General features: G+C 55.5%; 1 protein-coding gene and 1 long non-coding RNA gene across 12 annotated transcripts in view; one reads left to right on the top strand and one right to left on the bottom strand.

The window, feature by feature from the left end:
• Nucleotides 1-7,815: 7,815 nt before the first annotated feature.
• On the top strand, nt 7,816-15,492 carry LOC147821020 (uncharacterized). The gene is made up of 2 exons (XR_015447832.1): nt 7,816-11,602; nt 12,496-15,492. It is a non-coding gene; the product is annotated as an uncharacterized LOC147821020 (long non-coding RNA).
• Nucleotides 13,937-18,045, bottom strand: part of Spag9 (sperm associated antigen 9) — a 117,084-nt gene continuing 112,975 nt past the window's right edge. For all 11 annotated transcript variants that reach the window (XM_087202603.1, XM_087202605.1, XM_087202604.1 and 8 more), the window contains one exon: nt 13,937-17,572. In XM_087202603.1, coding sequence (XP_087058729.1) covers nt 17,457-17,572 — 116 coding nt within the window. In that variant the 3' untranslated portion in view covers nt 13,937-17,456. The remainder of the gene's footprint in view (nt 17,573-18,045) is intronic.

The raw sequence follows: 18,045 nt of genomic DNA, 5'->3' as shown, positions 1-18,045 counted from the left end.
AGGCCGTGTCTCCGGGGGCGACGGAGTCCGAATCCTGGGCTTCGGCCCTGCTTGAGCGTACCATACACCGACTTTTCTTGGTGCCTCCCCGCTCAGTAGCCGTGGGGATGGGGCGCCACCTGGGGCTCCCCTTGGTCCCCAGCCTCCCTCTTGGCCCCGATGCCCGCGTCCCCACCACCTCCCCAGAGATCTGCTGAGAGATGTTCATTGTAGCTTCCTGCATTCAGGGGTAGAAAAAGTTGGAAACAGCAGGTCTGGGACAGGGGAGGGATTAGATGGGGGACTTCAGCACCGTGACGGGCCATGTAGACGATTTTAAACACGGGGGAGATCAAGATGTGTTGATGTGGATCCCACTGCTAAATTTCTCTAGAAAAGCTCAGAAATAGAGATGGTTCCATTTGTGTTTGCTTTTTAAAAAAATCTATTAAAAAAATCTATAAAGTGGAAAGCCTGGCGTGGCGGTCCGTCCCTGTAAGCCTAGCACTGGGAAGGCTGAAGCAGGAGGATTGTGGAGCATTGGAGACTACATAGTGAGTTCAAGGCCAGCCTGGACTATCTAGCAAGACCGTGTATCAAAATATGGGGTGGGGGCGGGGATTTAGCTCAGTGTTTCTGCCGCCGGCCTCGCAAGCGGAAGGTCCCGAGTTCGATCCCCGGTACCAAAAAAAGGGGGAGGGGGCGTTGGGGAAAAAGGCACTTGTCAGGGCATCTCAGGGGACGGGGGGTTGGGGACCACCAGGACCCAAGCACGGAGGGGGAAGGGAAGCCACAAGCACCATCTGGAAAACGAGACCAGGAGGAGGAAGTGTAGGTGTGGGAGGCCGCTCACCTGCGCCGGCAGCGTGGGGCGGGGGCGGGTGGGCAACAGGTGTGCGCCAAGGTCAGTCTCTGTCCTCACAGCCTGACCCGGGGCACACGTGCCCGCGTGCACACGCAACGCGCTCACACCCCAGCCTGTGCTCTCGGGGCAAGCACGCAGGTGCCGAGTGAGCATGCGCATAGCTCCTCAGCGCACGGACCCAGACACCCCAGCGCGCCCCAGAGAAGTGAGGCCTTGCGGGGCAGGCGTCTTCCAGGGTCCCGAAGGAGCGCCGGTGGCGGGATCCGGAAGCAGATGGCCTCGGAGGGCCAGCAGGGTCACCCTTGCTCCCGCCTCGCCCTCCACAGTGTCCCCCCCCCCCCCGGCACCCTGGGTACCCCCAGGCCAGCGCTTCGGCACCCGGACAGAGCCCAGCTCCCCGGAGCACCGTGTGCCAGGACGCAGGCGCTGTGTCCCTACTGCGCCTGCGCGCGGGGATTGTGAAAGCTGCTTAATCCCTGGGTTCTGGCGCAGCCGCCTCTGCCCGGGCGGGATCCGGTGCCCACAGCCCTGGTGTCAGAGGACAGATGGGCTCGGCCTGGCCCGGGCACAGAGCCACCCCTCTGCCAGACGTCAGCGTGGAAGATCGGGGCAGCCGGGGCTCTCCCTTTGCACCCACTCGCGAGGCCCGCAGGCACCCGCGGGGTCCAGAAACGGGTGTCAGGGCCGGAGGAGGACAAGCGACCAGGAGCTATTGAGTGAGGACAGACAGGCCGGACCTTCTAATCTTGTGTTTATTTTTAAACAGGAGTAAATGTATTTAGGCAGAGGGGGAAAAAAAAAAGTGGAAAAACTAACAGTGACTATCTGGAAATTTATCATTCAACAAATATGTATTGAGCGCTGTGTCAGATTGTTCGAGGCCCTGGGGACACGCATGAAAGAGACACTTTAGGAACCTTAGAGTCTAGAGCTTTAACAGGTAAAAAACAAAACAGGAGGTCGCCAAATGGGGACCAGAGAATAGGGTAAGTCAGGACAGGGATAGGGCAGGTGGGGAAGGATGGCATTTTTAAATTAAAAAAAAAAAAGTTTTTTGTGGGATTGAGGATTGAGCTCAGAGCCTTCACACTGAGCTCCATTCCCTGACCTTTTTCTTTTACTTTGAGATAGGGTTTTGCTAAGACATTAACTTGGGATCCTCCTGTCTCAGCCTCCCGAGTGCTGGGATTACAGGATAGGCCATCACGTCTGGCTGAAGTGGCATTTTGAGCACTCTTGGGGTCCACACCAGCAGTGTGACTGGTGCTGACCTTGACGTTGACCTTGACTGCCTGGCTGATGTGGAGTGGCCCCTCTCTGCCCCCTTCCCCAACTGCAGGGTTTGGAGGGAAGTCACTATGCTCCCCCTCTTTAAAATCTGCACCAACTTCCGAGTCTAGTGGTGCACACCTGTGATCCCAGCACTCGGGAGGCTGAAGCAGGAGGATCAGTGTGGAGTTCAGGGCCCGCCTGGGCTACGTAGGGAGACCCTGTGTGAAACAAAACAACAACAACAAAGAATTGTATCCATCATTTGGGATTCTTCTGAGTGGGAGCCCTGTCTCTTCCATGTGTTAGTTCATTTGCTCCTATATTTATAATGGTCTTGTGCATATTTGTTTTGCATTTGAGTTATAATCCCATAATATTTATTCTGTTGCTCAGTAGTCCCGGCTTCTGGCCACTGGCAGCTCTTCCTGTTGGCTCCTGGGTCCCCTTAACCTGTTCCCGTCAGTGTGGCTCTCTCAGGGCTCTTGTCTGCATTTCCTGCCCCATCCTACAATCAGCCTTTTCCTCCTGGAGCGGTGTCCTTTTATTGGAGAGTGGATTAGAAGCCACCAGCTGGGTGCCAGGTGTGATCTTTCATCTTTAATGCGGTGCCTAAGGAGTGCTCCTCGGTGTGGTTAGTGAAATGTATGAGAGGAAGAGGAGCCCACCATGGAAGTGTTGGGGGAGGGGATTCAGGAAGCAGGAAGAGTGGTGCAAAGGCCCTGAGGCAGAAACCAAGGAAGGAGGAGCAACTGAGCAGCAGAGAGGTGGGGAGGGGCAGGTGGCGACTCTTCCTTAGATTGACAGGCGAAGCAGAGGGTGACACCTCCGGCTGCCATGCTGGGAATAGAAAGAAGGGCAAGGGCAGCTGCCTGTCGCAGAGCAGGGGTGGGAGGGCTGGGGAGGGCGTGGTCAAGGCAGAGCTGAGCGGTGCTAAAGGTGCGATGCCCACTCACTGCAGGAGGCCGCGGTTGGCCTGGCTGGGCCGAGTGGCAGGTTTGGAGCTTCCGGGGCTCGCAGTGTGCACCCCGGAAGCTGGGGACACCCACCGCCCCCCCAGGGGCAGTCAGAAGGGCAGAGCCGGAAGTGGCCAAGGAGGGGAGGGGCCCTGCCTGGCCAGGGCAGACCTCAGCAGCAGGCCGGGAGGAGGCTGTCGGGACCGGGCGGCCTGGTGCGGTGACCGCTCCACAGCTGTCTTGGCGCCACTCGCTGTGGTGTCAGCACATCCGGGACCAGGACACAGACACTCTGAGAAGCCCGGGGCCCTGGGGCCCAGCATGGGTCTGCCCTGAAGTCAGTCGCTAGACGGGATGGAGGAGGAGGGGAGGGGCAGGGACAGGAGGAGACAGGAGCCTCCTCTGTCAGTCCCCGAGCAGCCAGCATGATCACAGACAAACCCCAGATCACAGCCCTCCTGCGCTGGCTTCCCCATTGTGCCTAGACCCTTGGCACGGCTGCTCCAGGGCTTTTGTACTCACTGTGCCAGCCTCCAGCACAGCTTTCCCCAGCCAAAAGTCAAAGACCAGGCCTTTGTATGCTCACTCGGTGTCGCCAGCCCCTGGTGCCACCCCTGCTGGGGATACAGAGTTAGTTAGCACTTGGCCCAACAATAAGTGAGGACCATCTCTCCTCTGTGGGGCTCCGGGTCTGAGCCTCTTAGGAAACATTGCTGATTGCTTGAAAGGTTAATGCTAAACAATAATAGTGGGTGGTTTTTCTTCCTTTTTTATATTTCTCTCTCTCTCTCTCTCTCTCTCTCTCCATATATATATATATATATATATATATATATATATATATTTTTTTTTTTTTTGGTACCAGGGATCAAACTCGGGACCTTGCGCTTGCAAGGCAGGCTCTGGAACCACTGAGCTAAATCCCCGGCCCCTATATTTCTATATTTTAAAAAAATGTATGTTTATCATTTTTTAGAACAAAAACTAACTTTGAAAAATCATTCTTTAATCACCCATGGTAGTGCACACCTGTAGTCCCAGGACTTGGGAGGCTAAAGCGGGAGGATCGGAAAAGTTCAAGGCCAGCCTGGACTACATTAGCCAGACCCTGAGTCAAAACACGTCCCGCCCCTAAAAGGGAAAGAAAAATCATTCTCGGTAAAATGTTGAGTAAAAAGCAGCACTTCCCAGGCTGCGACGGGCCAGGCCGGGTGCACAGGCTGGAAGCCAGGACTGAGCTGTGCGCAGGGCAGGGGCCGGGCCTGTGGGCTGGGGTGACCACGCAGGGTGCTCACCGAGTGCCTGATCCCTACACTGCGGGCTCAGCCCGTGGGCGGAACTCCAACCACTGAGAGGTCTTTGTACGTTTGTCTTTTGTTGGTTTGAGAAAGGGTCTCACTTTGTAGCCCAGGCTGACTGGAACTACTGTGACCGCCCTGCCTCAGCCTCCCGAGTGCTGGGATGACAGGCGTGCCCACTCACAGCAACAAGTTTTAAAAATAAGTGTGCTCCGGAGCTGACTAAGGCCGCCCCTCTTTCAGCAGGTGGAGAGAGGTGTCTTCCTGCCGTCAGCTGTGTCCCACTGGTGTTGGGGACAGCTCGGGATGAGGCTGGGGGCCTGGGTCCGGCCACCCCCCACCCCCACAGCCGAGAGCCAGGAAACCTGGCTGCTCTGACCTTGCACTGCCCCAGAGGCCTTGGCGCTGCCCCTGGGCTCCCAGGCCCGCAGGGCGCAGGTCCAGCATCACCCGCTGCCGGGACTTATTTATAACCTAACCGCGGGTCCCGTTACCTCCTGACCTTCAGTGCCCGGTCCCTTCTCTCCCTCCACCCTTGGCCCCTCCTGCCCGGGTTGCCCAGGTTCTGGTCGGTTCTGGGTGGCAGGTTATGACCCAGGGATCCCTGGCCCGCAGGGGTTGTGCTCCCCAGGGGATGGGGGTGGCAGTGGTGGCTGGACACAGGTAGGCGATCCCTGACACACCACAGGCCCTGTGTTCTCCGGCAGCCACCTCATTTCTCCCAAGAGAGTGACTGGAGCCCCCATGGGTGCCCTTTCCCAGTGGACCCCGAACTTCTCTTTGTGTTTTGAGACAAGGTCTTGCTAAATAGCCCTGGCTGGCCTTGAACTCTGGTGATCCTCCTGCCTCAGCCTCCTGGGTGCCTGGATGACGGGCATCCTCCACCAGGCCCTGCTGGACTCCGACGCTGATCTGGGGTGGGCTTGTGGAGGTGTCCGCGCTGGGGTACCAGCCCCCTGCAGCACGCTTTGTTGGCACTGACTGAGTGCCAGGCACCGTCTGCAGTGGTGGGGCGCCCTCCCCCCGAGTTGGGGTGTTTGACAGAAGGTTGGATATGAGACCCAGGAGGGAGACTGAGGCAGGCAGGGCCAGGCTAGGTGCTGTGTGGGCCGGGATCCGGGCGCAGTGTGTGGCGGGGGTGGAGCTGCTTGGGGATCAGTTTCCACAAATGAGCAGCAGGGAAGGCACTGTGGCCCAGGGAGCTCTCCACCCAGGGCTGGCTCTGCTGTGTGAGGCCACACGCACACTTGTGTGTGTGTGTAGGGAGCGCGCGGGCCTGTGTGTGCACCCGTGTGTGTCTAGGGTGTGCGCAGGGTCCCTCCCCGTGTCACCGGCTGTCCCTGCCTGACCAGTGAATGAACCTGGCCTCTGGAAGGAAAAGCCAACCTCCCTGCCAAGCGGGTGTCAGCAGGGGTCGGGAGGGTGCGGGCTCTGCCCCTCATGGGCCGCTGCTCAGGGCTGGCCAGCTCGGCTCAGGTGGGGATGTACCCCTTGAGGCCCCTTGTACCCTCCCAATTCCTTGAAGCCCTGGGAAGGCAGGACCCTGTTCCTGTTTACAGATTCGGAAACTGAGGCACACTGGAGTGGTGGAGCTGGATGGGGTTCGGGCCAACATGTCCCTCATTCCGTTCCACAGCAACACGGCAGAAACCAGGTAGTCCCTAAAAAGGCTGCTCTGTGAACCCCTTGATGCCCAGGCACTGGGCCTTCCCTGAATCCCACCCCAAACGGGCTCCTCCTTGGGGAGCCCTTCACACACTGCTATACAATTTGGGGGGCAATCAGCATCAAAAACCATGTAGCAGGCCACCACAATAAATGGATGCCTTTTGTTCAGTGTGCAACTCTGCCTCCTGTACAGCTACAGCTCAAGCCTGGGCCCCACCAGCCCTCCCTGAGCCCTGAGATCAGCCAGCTGCTCCTCTGTGGGGTTGGGGGCCCCCAGGTGGCAGACTGGGTGTTGTACCCAGAAGCTGAGCTCAGCACTGAGGCTGGCCTGTTTACTAGTTTCCCATAATGATGACAATAGGCGGCCCTGCCTGGGCCTCGGAGTTCACAAGCGGACGTTCACAGTCGCCTCGCCTCTGTCTGATCCCCACCCAGCCCTGTGATGAGCAGCTCATATACCCATTTTATGGAGCACGAAACTGAAGCTCTCGGAGGGGGGAGGCTGAGATCCCCCAGCCGGGACAGCCGCCTCCCGCCGTGTGGCTTCCCTGGAGGCTGGCACAGGGCCAGGGCAGGTGCCAGCACAGGAGCCGGAGCCGGGAGACGGGACAGGAAGGGGGATGGGTCCCCAGAGCAAAGCCCTGGGCACTGGGTCCCGACCAGCAGTTTGAAGAACAGGAATCTCACCAAGAACTGGGCACCCATGCTGGCTCCCACCTCCTCTCCTCTGCTTGAGGCAAAATTAGAAAAATAAGGGACATAGAGGGAGGTTTTCCCAAAGCCAGCTGTGCTCAATCTGAGAGACCACCAGGCTCGCCCCTTTCCTCTGACAGCTCCTTTTTCTTTTTGGTACCGGGGATCGAACTCTGTTCCTTGCGCTTGCACAGCAGGTGGGGAAACCACTGAGCTAAATCCCTAGCCCTAACAGCTCCTTTTAAGAAGGGTCTCAAAATGTTGTCCAGGCCGGCCTTGAACTTGAGGAGATCCTCGTGCCTCAGCCTCCAGAGTGCTGGGATCCCAGATGTGCACCACCCCACCCAGTTAACATTTTCCTTTAATGTCCTTAATTCAGCAAAATAAAAAGCTAGTGACTGTGTCACCTAAACTGATTTTGGAAACACTGGTGATTGGAAAGTCTCCCAGCAGGGTGCGGCTGGGGAGTGGGCAGTGGTATTTAACTGAGGGCGGGTGTCTGAGAGGCCCAGACTTGGGCCCCAGAGAGAAGCCTCCCCAGGAAAAGAACACTGCGCTGGGGATTCCCAGAAATGCTTGGGGAGCTCCCTCTGACAGGGCCGGGAGGAAATGTTCCCTCCAACGCAGCCCCAGGGTCCCGGCCGTACACGGTGGGCGGGGCTGGCCGGTGGCCTCGCACGCGGGGACAGGGGCTCCTGGGGACCCCGCGCCGCCCTGGCCTGGCCTGGCGGCTGGAGACATGTCCCGACAAGCCCGAGCAGCCAGAGCATTGCTGGCGCTGGCGCTGGCGCAGGGCCCGGGCAGGGACAGCTCCCCGGGAGCCCGACACTTTTATAAGCGTGACTTCCCCCGGCCGACTGCAGGGCCACTCCCGGCCATAAAGCCAGGTGTGGGAGGCAGAAGCCAGGCCAAACCCCAATAAACTGCCGTTCGCAGGGAACTGCAAATGACGAGTCCCCCGGCCTCTGCCTCCCCTCCTGGGAACCAGGGGTCAAAGGGCAGAGCTGCTGACGCAAATGTCACGGAGACGCGGCCGGGAAACTGGGCTCCCCCGCCTCTGCCGCCAGGTCGAGGGCCAGGTGCCGTGGATACCGCGTCCAGGAGGAGGCGGGGGGGGGGGGAGAGGGAGAGGGAGGACGACGACGACACCTGTCTCTCCGGGGGGCAGCCCGGTCCCCAGGCTCACTGTACCCCCACTGGCCCTTCCAGGTGCACCCCAGGGACAGAGACCCTAGCGGTCAGTGTGAGACTTGAAGTTGCAGCCCCGAGATGTCAGCAGCCACCGGCTTGGGGCTTTGGTAGAGACACCGACGCATTTTAAATCTTGATCTTCCTCGAGGAACTCGGCGAGGCCTCGGCCCGGTGTCTCCCGGTTGGCCTGCCCAGGGCAGCGCGTCTGAGGGTGACCTGGTCTCCGAACCCCTGCTGCAGACGCCTGTGTCTATTCATAGCGCCGCCACCCGCCGGGCCCCGGGCTGCAAAGCTCCGTGTCATCTCTGAGCCCTCCCCACCGGGCCAGCTGCCACCATTCCCGCCTCTCCGGGGCGCCCACCGTCCCGCCCCGCCCTGCGCCTCCTGCCGGGCTACTGGAATCTTTGGCAGGGCCAGGCCTGGGCGTGTGACCCGCCCGCGCCACCTACTGGCCGTGTGGCTTTGGGCAAGTGATTCAGCGCCCTGGGTCTCAGCTGCCTCCGCTGTAAAATGAGGATAATAACCTCCGAGTGACGATACAATTAAATATTAGGGCGTACAGAAAGACCTTATCACAGCCGGGCATCGTTGCATGCCTGTAATTCCAGTACTTGGGAGGCTGAGGAAGGAGGATCACTGAGTTTGAACCAGCCTGACCTACACAGCAAGACCCTGTCTCAAAAACCAAAAATAAACAACAAAAGACATTATGACACAGGAAGTGCTCAGTGGCTGACTCATTAGCGATCATCCAGTCCAACCCCTCTATTTTACAACAGGGAAACTGAGGCCCCGAGAGCCTGCCTGAGAGCTCAGAGGCGCTGTTGAGTGCCAGGTGTGTTCACAGTGAGCTGCAGAGCCAGTTCCGGGAGATCGCTGGGGTCTCGGTGGTCCGGCCACTGCCATCACGGTCCAGACCCAGACCAAGAGCCCCTCTGCATTCCTGGGCCAGGTCCCCGGGCCAGTCAGGGTCGCTCAGCCATGGCCCAGGCAGGGCACACTCCTGTCATCCCAGCACCTGGGAGGCTGTGGCAGGAGGATCTCAGGGAATTCCAGGCCAGCCTGGGGTACACAGTGAGACTCCATCTCAAAACAAAACAAAACAAAAAACGCTGGGGCCTCTCTGGAAAGACAGTCAGTGCGCCATCATTGGGCTCTCATAGCAGACTGCTCCCCGAAGAGCCAGCCTCAGAAACAGCTGGTGACAGGCTCTGGAATCGGATGGTCCAGGCTCCAACACCGGTCCATTCCCGAGTCCTCGGGCACCTGTCATCTAAGCCAAGGTTCCTCACACAGGTACTGGAGACCCCTGCAGTTAGGTTCCAGTACCCTACCCAGTATACGGCACAGGCCCGAGAAATAAATGCACTGAGAGACAGAACTGAGAGAGAGAAAGCGGGGAGCCAGGACCACCAATACGGGTGCAGCTGACAGAGGTTCTGGCCAGTCCCAGGCGCTGACTTTTATTGGCCATCAATTGGGGTAAAGGCAAGCTATGTGCAGTTTCTATGGAAATTAATGTAAACAAGGCTCGGAAAGGACAAGACAAAGCATTCTTGAATTAGGAACAGAAGAGACAAAATATATGGTTGCAATTAGAGCACTGTCCTTCTAGTCAGGTTTTAGTTGTGGGAACGGAGTTTGGGTGTGAGTTACCCTGACCCCAGGACGTAGGCTTCAGCCGGACTTGGTTCTCTAAACAAGCCAGTTGTGGGGTTGACTCTTCACAGCCTGCCTTGGGCATAATCAGTATGAGAGTCGCCTGCATCTCCCCCTTCTGTTTGGAAAGGGCAGCTGCATCAGGGTGCGCTGCGAGTCTTCGGGGCCTGTCTGCTGCCGGGTCTCATCGGTGGGCAGTGTACGAGGTCTGGGGCTCTTCCCGGGCCCCAGGGTCACTGCGGGCGAGGGGGTCGTTCAGACGCAGCGTTTGCACGGCTCTCAGCAGGGCTGTCACCTCCCACGATCTCGGTCATGGCCAAACGTTCTGGGAGTGTTCATGGAGGTTTCTCAAACAGGGACACGTTCGCCCCCGGGGGTCGTTTAGCAATGTCCAGAAGCAGCTTCCGTCTTCACGGAAGGCGGCAGGTGGGGCGAGCCCAATGCGCGGCACAGAGCACGCGGCAAAGGCGCCGCCAGCCCGGAGGGAGGACAGCAGGGCCCAGGCTGAGAGGCGGGCCCGGGACTCTCCTGTCACCTGGGCGGGCACCCTGGGACCTCCCTTCTGCAAGGCCACCGGCAGAGGGGAGCGGGCACCAGTTCCGACAGCCACGCGAGGATTTTCTGAAAGGATCTCAAAGTTTTTGGCCCTAGCCCCAGCCCAACTTCTCAACCCTCCCAGCTGAGAGCAGGCACACAACACCTCTCCTCCGCAGCCTGGGGCTCTCACCCCTGCCCCTCACTTGTGTTATTTTGATTTATTCATTTTGGCACTGGGGATTAGACCCAGGTCCTCTGTACTAAGCTACAACCCCAGGCCTTTTTTTCTTTTGAGAGAGAGTCTTGGTAAATTCCCCGGGCTGGCCTGGAACTTGTGATTCTCCTGCTTCAGCCTCCCAAAGTGCTGGGATTACAGGTGTGAGCAAACATGCCGGCCCCAAGCCTTCCAGACCGCGGGGCAGGAGAGGATTTCTTCCCAGGGGTGGCAGGCGGGCCCTGGGGGTGCCGGGAGCGCCTCTGCAGCTGTGGGGGTCAGGTGTCTGCTCTCCAAAAAACTGTTCCCCAAAAGTCGCTGCCTTCTCCTCTGGGGCGGGGCCACGGCCATCGGGGCGGGGACAGGGCCTCGGGGTCGCTCCCAGGCCCGGCTCCCGCCCTAATCCTCTGGCCTCCCAACCGCGGTCATAAAACCCAGCAAATAACCGCTGACGGCCCTGCGAGTTATGTAACTCCCTCCCCGCGGCCTGGGTCCCAGCAGCGCTGAGCGACCCCGCCGTTTCCTCGGCCCGGCCGGCAGCGCCTTCTGCAGCCGGCGCCCGGAGGGCACCCGGCCGCGCCGCACAACCCGCTCTCTCCCCGGCCCGGGCTTCTCTGGCCTGCTCACCTCGGCCCCGCACCTGGGCTTCGGCCTCGGCGTTCCCGGCCCCGGGAGCCTGGGGGGCAGGGAGGGGAGGGGCGAGGAGGGCGGGGCTGGAGGCCACTGGGGCCGGAGCTCACTGCTTCTGGTCCAGCCCCGCCGCCGGCCACGCTTGTCGGTAGAGGGAATAATTCACCATTTGCACAGCTGACCTCCCAGGCGACACCCTCCTCGGCTGGCCAGGACGCCCGTGCCGGGGTTGATGGCCCCGCGGGCACCAGGGGCGGGAAGGGGGCCCGCAGCGCCTGGGCAGCGGCGCTCGGAAGGCGAACACTCGCATGGCGCCACCTTGCGTCCTAAAGGCGCAGCGCAGGGGCTGCGCCGGCCGCGGTTCCCCTGGCACCCGGGAGGGGGCGGCACCGGGGAGACGGGAGCCTCGCCGCGTCCCTCAGCCCTTCACCTCGGCGACCCCAGCGGTCCTAGGTCCTGATGCCACCCCAAAGTGGGCTTTCGGAGACCCCTTCCCTGGTTCAGGAAGGAAAAGGCCGAGGAGGACCGGGACCCAGAGCGCCTGACAGTGTCTCTTCCCGACTGCGCCTCCCGCGCACTGAGTCCTTCGGATCAAAGCAGTGCGTTGGTGCCAGCGGTACAGGCGACGCGCAGAAAGGGCCGGGTGAGCCTGCGGACATAGGCCTCGCCGGGCGCCCACCGAGCCGGTCCCTGGGTTTCCGCTCCTGTCCAGGCCCCTCCAGGAGGACAGGGCTGCGACGCCCCGGGAGGCGGGAGGTGCAGCACTGCACTGCCCTGCGTCCTCAGGCACACCCGGTCAGCGCTGCGGCACGGAAGTGCAGGCGGCTTCCTGCAGGAAACCTGCTTCCTTCCACTGGGGCAGAGCGGGCCAAATGCAGCCCAAGGCAGCCGCTGAGAACTCACTCCTGGATTTGGAACTCAGAAAACACGAGCCAGGGCTGAGGATTTAGCTCAGTGGTTCCGTCGCCTGCCTCGCAAGTGCAAGGTCCCGAGTTCGATCCCTGCTACCAAAAAAAAAAAGAAAAGACGAACCCAGGACCAGCCAAAGTCAGAGGGAGGGCTGGGGATGTCGCTCAGTGGCGCTGCGCCTTCCAAGCACGCCAAGGTCCTGAGTTCGATCCCCGGTACCAAAAAAAAACCAAAACCAAGTCAGAGGGCAAGGAGCAGTAAGGGTATTGGGAAATATCAGTGGGGAAAGGTGTGAATATTTGTTAACTGTTGAGTAAAGCTTTTTATGATGTCATTTGCTCTTTCTAACAGCCCTGTGAATAGGAGATCTTTGTTATAATACTGCTCGGTAAGAAATTCAAGTTTTTGAAAGATGACTCCATTCTTGTTTTTTTTGGTACCAGGGATCAAACTCGGGTCCTTGCACTTGTGAGGCAGGAAGCAGAACCATTGAGCTAATCCCTGGCCCAGATGACTCCATTCTTTCTGGGTGCCTCTGCACCTGCCATGTCCTGCAAAAATCCCAATATGAATTTCGCATTCTTGCTTCTGAAGAGTAACGCTAAGCTTTGTTTTGTTTTGAGACAGGCTCTTGTTATGCAGCCCAACTGGCCTTGAATGCAAGATCCTCCTGCCTCAGCCTTCTGAGTACTGGGATTACGGGCATATGGCACTCGCCTGGCATGCTAAACTATTATATAATGTAGAAAGCAATGACCACTCCATGCCCTGTTACTCATCTGATGTTAAGATATTTAGTTCTTTGTTTCTACTTATATATATGCAGTGACTGAGTTCGTCATAAAGCATTATCAGCAGATATAAAATATTTTGATGGCATCTAAGAATATTAAATTTAAAAACATATAAACATTTCAAATTTACCACTACTTTCATGCTTCTGTGTGCCCCTCCGTGTGCAGGCGTGGGAATGAAATTAACACTTAGATGTGGCTTCCTGGGTTGAATTTTCACCCCTTCCTGTGGCACTAGAGAGGCTGGGCAATAGAGGTGTGACAGACTCAAGGCCAGACAGGAAGTAAGGACACTGCACCCCACTGAGTTGTCACTGAGCCCCACAAGTACAGGCCCCATCCCCTTTGCCGTCCAAGGCTGTGCTGAGAGCCTCCCCTCCCCAAGAGTCTGACTCATCCTCACCTCTTGAGCCTCTGAGGCCTCGAAGGCAGGTGGTGCCTCACCTGTGACCTCACAGGCCAGCACCTGGACGCCTGGGGTGTCCTCGCCCCTCAGGAAGAAATCGGAAGAGTTCAGTAACTCCTAAGGGTCATAAGGGAGGGAATAGCTGTCCCAAGACTCGAACACAGCTCCTGAGTGCAGACCCCAGGGGCGCTTTCTCATCCAGGCCTCTGGATCACCCAAGGGCAGCGACACTCTCCAAAGGGTCTCTGCAGATCACCTGGCGGATTTATGGGCAAAGGACTTGGGAAAACCCTTAGATGACTGACTTGAAAATGACATGAAACGATGAAAAGGTTATAGCTCTTTGCCATGAAAAGCCGCGAGACAACAACCTTGGCAAATGAATACAGCTGAGGGAGATGAAATACTCCTTTTAAGCTTTTACTGGAGCAGCACATTGAAAGTATCCCAAACGTCAACTTAGATCCGTGAATCAAAAAGGAGATTAAGGCTGCGCCTGCTGCCTGTCCCCACGCAAATTATAACGGGGCAGGAGTGGAGGAAGCGGGGTGCTGAGATGTCAGCTGGTTTCCAAAGCAGTGGCTGATTAGGCCCCAGGGCACCAGGGCCAGGCAGGGTAGGGTCTCCAGAAGCCGAGGAGGGGCTCTGTCTGCCCGGTGATCTGTCTTACGAGCACACTTAGTTCCCTGCCCTGAGTGACTCAGCTGCGGATTCTCCCCAGTCCCCCCCAAAAGCTGCACACCCAGGTCCTCATTCCCCACCACATCCCACAGCAGGTGCCGCTGGGCAGCGCCCCTCGGAATGAGGATGACTTGGGGTGCACAGGGAAGACTGGGAGAGGTAAAAACAAAACACACAGAACCTCGTGCATGTTTCATATACATATTTATATATATTTCATGTACAAAGTTACATTCCGAACCCCATGGATTCCATAATAGAAATAAATACTGAAATAACTACATTGCTAAATGAGCTTTCTGCTCACAGAAATGAAGTCTCAGCCTCTGGGAGACAGCAAGTGGGGCACTCTAGAGCCCAACTGCAGAGGCGAGTACAGTCTGGGTAAGATGCCTAGCACAAAAACACATTTAGAACGTAACGGTTAAAATATGTTTGAATATTGAGAAATGTAGGACAAATTACTAAACTTTGAAGAGAAAGAAAAAGACATTTAGTGTTACAGAATAGCATAACCCTGTTAGAAAAGCATGTATGATTTCCACATTTTTTTCTCTCCCCCTCTTCCCACGTGAGCAAAGTGGGACCCGTATGTGTCCCTTTTCCAACATGATCCATTAAGAAGACCGAAGCCCGGTTCGGTGCTTTGGTAGCAGTCGTAACTCAGGTCCTGGGGGCCACCAAGACCCTCACTCTTGAGGCCAGCGCCACAGTGAGATGCTTGTTTTGCTGTTTGGTTACTGCAGCAGCCTGTGTCAGTCCCTTCCCACATGTGGAGACCTTACAGGAGATGAACACTGATGCAACCCAGAGAATGTATTTTAACCTTGTCTATGTGAACACATTCCATCTTTCTTAAACGTCGTGTTGCATGTTTTGTGCTAAAAATGTTTTACACTCTCAAAAAGCTGCAGCTTTTAAGATATTCATTCCTATTTTAGCAATTTAGCTCCACATGGGTTAGAGAAAAAACCCTCAACTGAGTTCCTAAACAACACTCTCCCTTTGCTGCACGCAGACACTAACCCACATCTGCCAGTAACTATCAGGCTGTGGCACAGACACCATTTGTGTAGATCAGCAAAGGCAGGACACAGCTAACTTCACAGCCTGGAGCAAGGCTAAAGGTCAGCATCCTGGTTTTTTCCAACAGGGCCTTCACGGGGAGAGCAAGCTGAGATGTGCAAGCCTCTCTCTGGCCCGACACGGTGGCTACGGGCAGTTTAGACCAGCTGCTTGTGAGGAGCTGACACTGTGCCATCTTTCCCAAAGGTCACCACCTTGACCAAAGTGAACGCTGCAGGGACACGAGCCTGTTACCAGGGGAAAGAGGGAGGGAAGCGGCTGGAAAAAAACTTAACCTAAGTGCAAAGCTTCCAGACAGACTATACAGGCAGGCTGTCCACTTGGGTGCCAGATGAACAGGACTGCAGGTAGTCTGGCCTGTTTAGGTAGGACACACACCTTACTCCCCCAGGCAGGGCCGGCGCGGGCACAGGGAGCAAGCACAACCACCGTAAGGTGTCCACACTGCATCCTCAAGCGCTGGCTCCCTAAGTTCCACACGGGCACATGAGCGTGCAAAGGGCTTGGGCCACGGCGGCCAGGGCATGGCTCAGGGATGCTGACTTCTTGGGATTAAAATTTCCAAACACGGCTGGGGATTTAGCTCAATGGTTTTGGCACCTGCTGCGCCAACGCAAGGACCAGAGTTTGATCCCTGGTACCAAAAAAAAAAATAAATAAACACTTTGGCGTCTCCTTATGAATGGATACATTTCCAACAAATGTTTAATAATGCTTTTTTAAAGTATTGCCAAAAAGGGCTCTAACTTTAAATAAAATCATAGCAATTAAGCTATGGAAAAGTGGCCTAAGTTTTGTGCCGTGAAGAAAAGTGACTAGGTTTAAGGAAAACATTATCTTCCAAACATAGCTTTTGTGAAAGGTTTTCTTCTAAAATATACAGCAGCCACAATTTTGCTGTGTACCTAATGTGCTTATAGACGCATGTGGCCAAATGGATCTGAGGCCTCCCTGGCTTATTAAATCCATGTAGTTTATACTCCAGCCTTAGTACGTATACGCGTAAAAGTCACAGTATCCACTTTACAGATGTTTTTATAGAATAGTTCAGAAAAAATGAAATCCCTGGCATTTACGAATGCTTAGACAGCAGAGACCTGTGTTTGTGATCTTTTCTTGGACACCCCTTCCAATGACTAGGAGGACCTTTTTCCTACAGGTTTATATTTTTAAAATAGCACACAAAGTTATACTTAGCTTTGCTTTGAGTATCGGATAAGAAATGGTACAGCACACATTTCAGGAAGTATGAGAGGGTTAAAACTACAGCATCATGATTTTTTAAAACTTACTGAACAAGGGCCGGGGATTTAGCTCAGTGGTTCTGCCGCCTGCCTTGCAAGCACAAGGTCCCGAGTTCGATCCCCGGTACCAAAAAAAAACCCCAAAAACTTACTGAACAGGAGAATCAGTTAAACCCAGACTCAAATCTGTGTGAAGAGGACATTGTGCGTGAAGAGACGCAATGCCAGCCTTGGCTTATTTGCAGCATCTTGGCCGTCACCTTCTCCTTCAGTTTGTCCATTTGGTGGCATTTTAAGCCTAAAAGGGAGTGAATGTGAAGTGAGTTATTTACATCTGGAGGACCAAGTGTGAGCTGTGTGTTAGTTTTGTACAGAAGAGAACTTCCTGTCCCCGCTCCTCAGTCAGGCTGGACTCCGACTTCATCCCCACCATGGTGTCGCTGTTGCTATCACTGGCAGCCATGCGCGGCCCAGGAACATTTGGCAAACAGGTGCATTTTTACATGAAAGAAAGCCAAAAATGAACCAACCACCACCGTCCTCTGGTACACGGTATACAAAACACGATTCCTTTATAAAACTCTTCCCAATGCCGAAGCGTCTTCTAAGTCTCTCCAGATCTCTTCTAAGCTTTATAAATAATAAGCCTCTCAAACATGTCAGTATGGAAATGAGTGCAACTAGTTATAAAAAAAAAGAATAATATTCAGAGAAGCAGGCCTTATAAACTTTACAGCTCTAATAAAACAGAAACAGGAAATTTTTATTTAAATAGTGTAGTCTTAATTTCTTTAATATAAAACCCCCCTAAAATCTGATGAAAACAAAGTTTTATATACCATATAAACAAGATTTGTCAGATTTGAAAGTGAAGTTAATTTACAGTTAGTTTTTAGCCCTCTTGGGACAGTTAGATAAATCCTGATGACCCATCTGCTATTAGTGTGTGTCAATTTTATAATACACTGGGGAAAACTCTTGCTATTGTACTGAATGGCACAGTTTCATTTATCAATGTTTCCCATCAATTCCATTATTAGTGACAGCTAAAAAGTGACCCATCCAGTGAGTGAGTGACACGAGACTGTGGCCGGGCAAGCACATCGGGTTGCTTTCCTGTAACCCACCAGTTTGCAGAAAATCAACGTTCTCTGGTTTGTTCGTAATATACTGACATTGCCTATAACACTGGTGTGGCAGGACAGCTAGCTCCTCCATACTGAATGGCAGGACAGGTTTTGTAATATAAAGTTAACAGGAAAAAATGCTCACACCTTATGTGGTGAAACTTATGTCACAAAAAGAGCATTAAATAAAGAGAGAAAGGTAAAAGAAACCATGCAGAAGAGACGGTGTCCATTCCAGCTGTTTCCAGGCTCACTCGCTGCCATACATCACTTGCCACACGATCAAGTGGCTCCTTTCCGCTTTGGTGACAGAAGGCTCCAGTGGAAGGTCCTCTCCGAGAAGTTCTGATTCTCCACCTTCATCACCTAGCGAGGAACAAGGAGACTCGAGTGAGGCTGAGGACAGAGATAGAGAGCCAGGGCCCAGACGTCTGTGAATGACACTTGAGCAAGCTGACAGATGACAGAGCCCAGGAGGAGGACACTGGCTGAAGCCCTTACCCGCTTCCACCCGGGTCGCTGCCTGGCTTCTCCAAGGCCAATGCATTTTTCTCTACATCTATAAAAGCCAGCTTACTGTATGCACCGGGAGTCACTGTGGTGGGAGTCACTGTGGTGCATCTGGATTTGATGGTAACAGAAAACGGGAAGCTAAGAAGGCAACGCGATCCCATTCTGTGCTCATCCAGAACAGACCCCTGCTCTTGCTCCCGTCATGCTTAGGCCCGGGAGCGAAGACCCAGGCAGGCGCATGTGGCTCACACCCAGAGCTCAAGGTCAGCAGCAACAGAGCTGGGTTCTCCTCAACTGATGCAGCAACGGTTCTGTCTCCCTGAGGG

The sequence above is a fragment of the Heterocephalus glaber genome, unplaced genomic scaffold (genome assembly GCF_053883595.1).
Source record: "Heterocephalus glaber isolate CG9 unplaced genomic scaffold, H.glaber_assembly_v1.0 deba00001773, whole genome shotgun sequence".
Classification (NCBI taxonomy): Eukaryota; Metazoa; Chordata; class Mammalia; order Rodentia; family Bathyergidae; genus Heterocephalus; species Heterocephalus glaber.
Note: the sequence above shows the minus strand (reverse complement) of the source record. Positions and strands in the feature narration are given on the sequence as shown.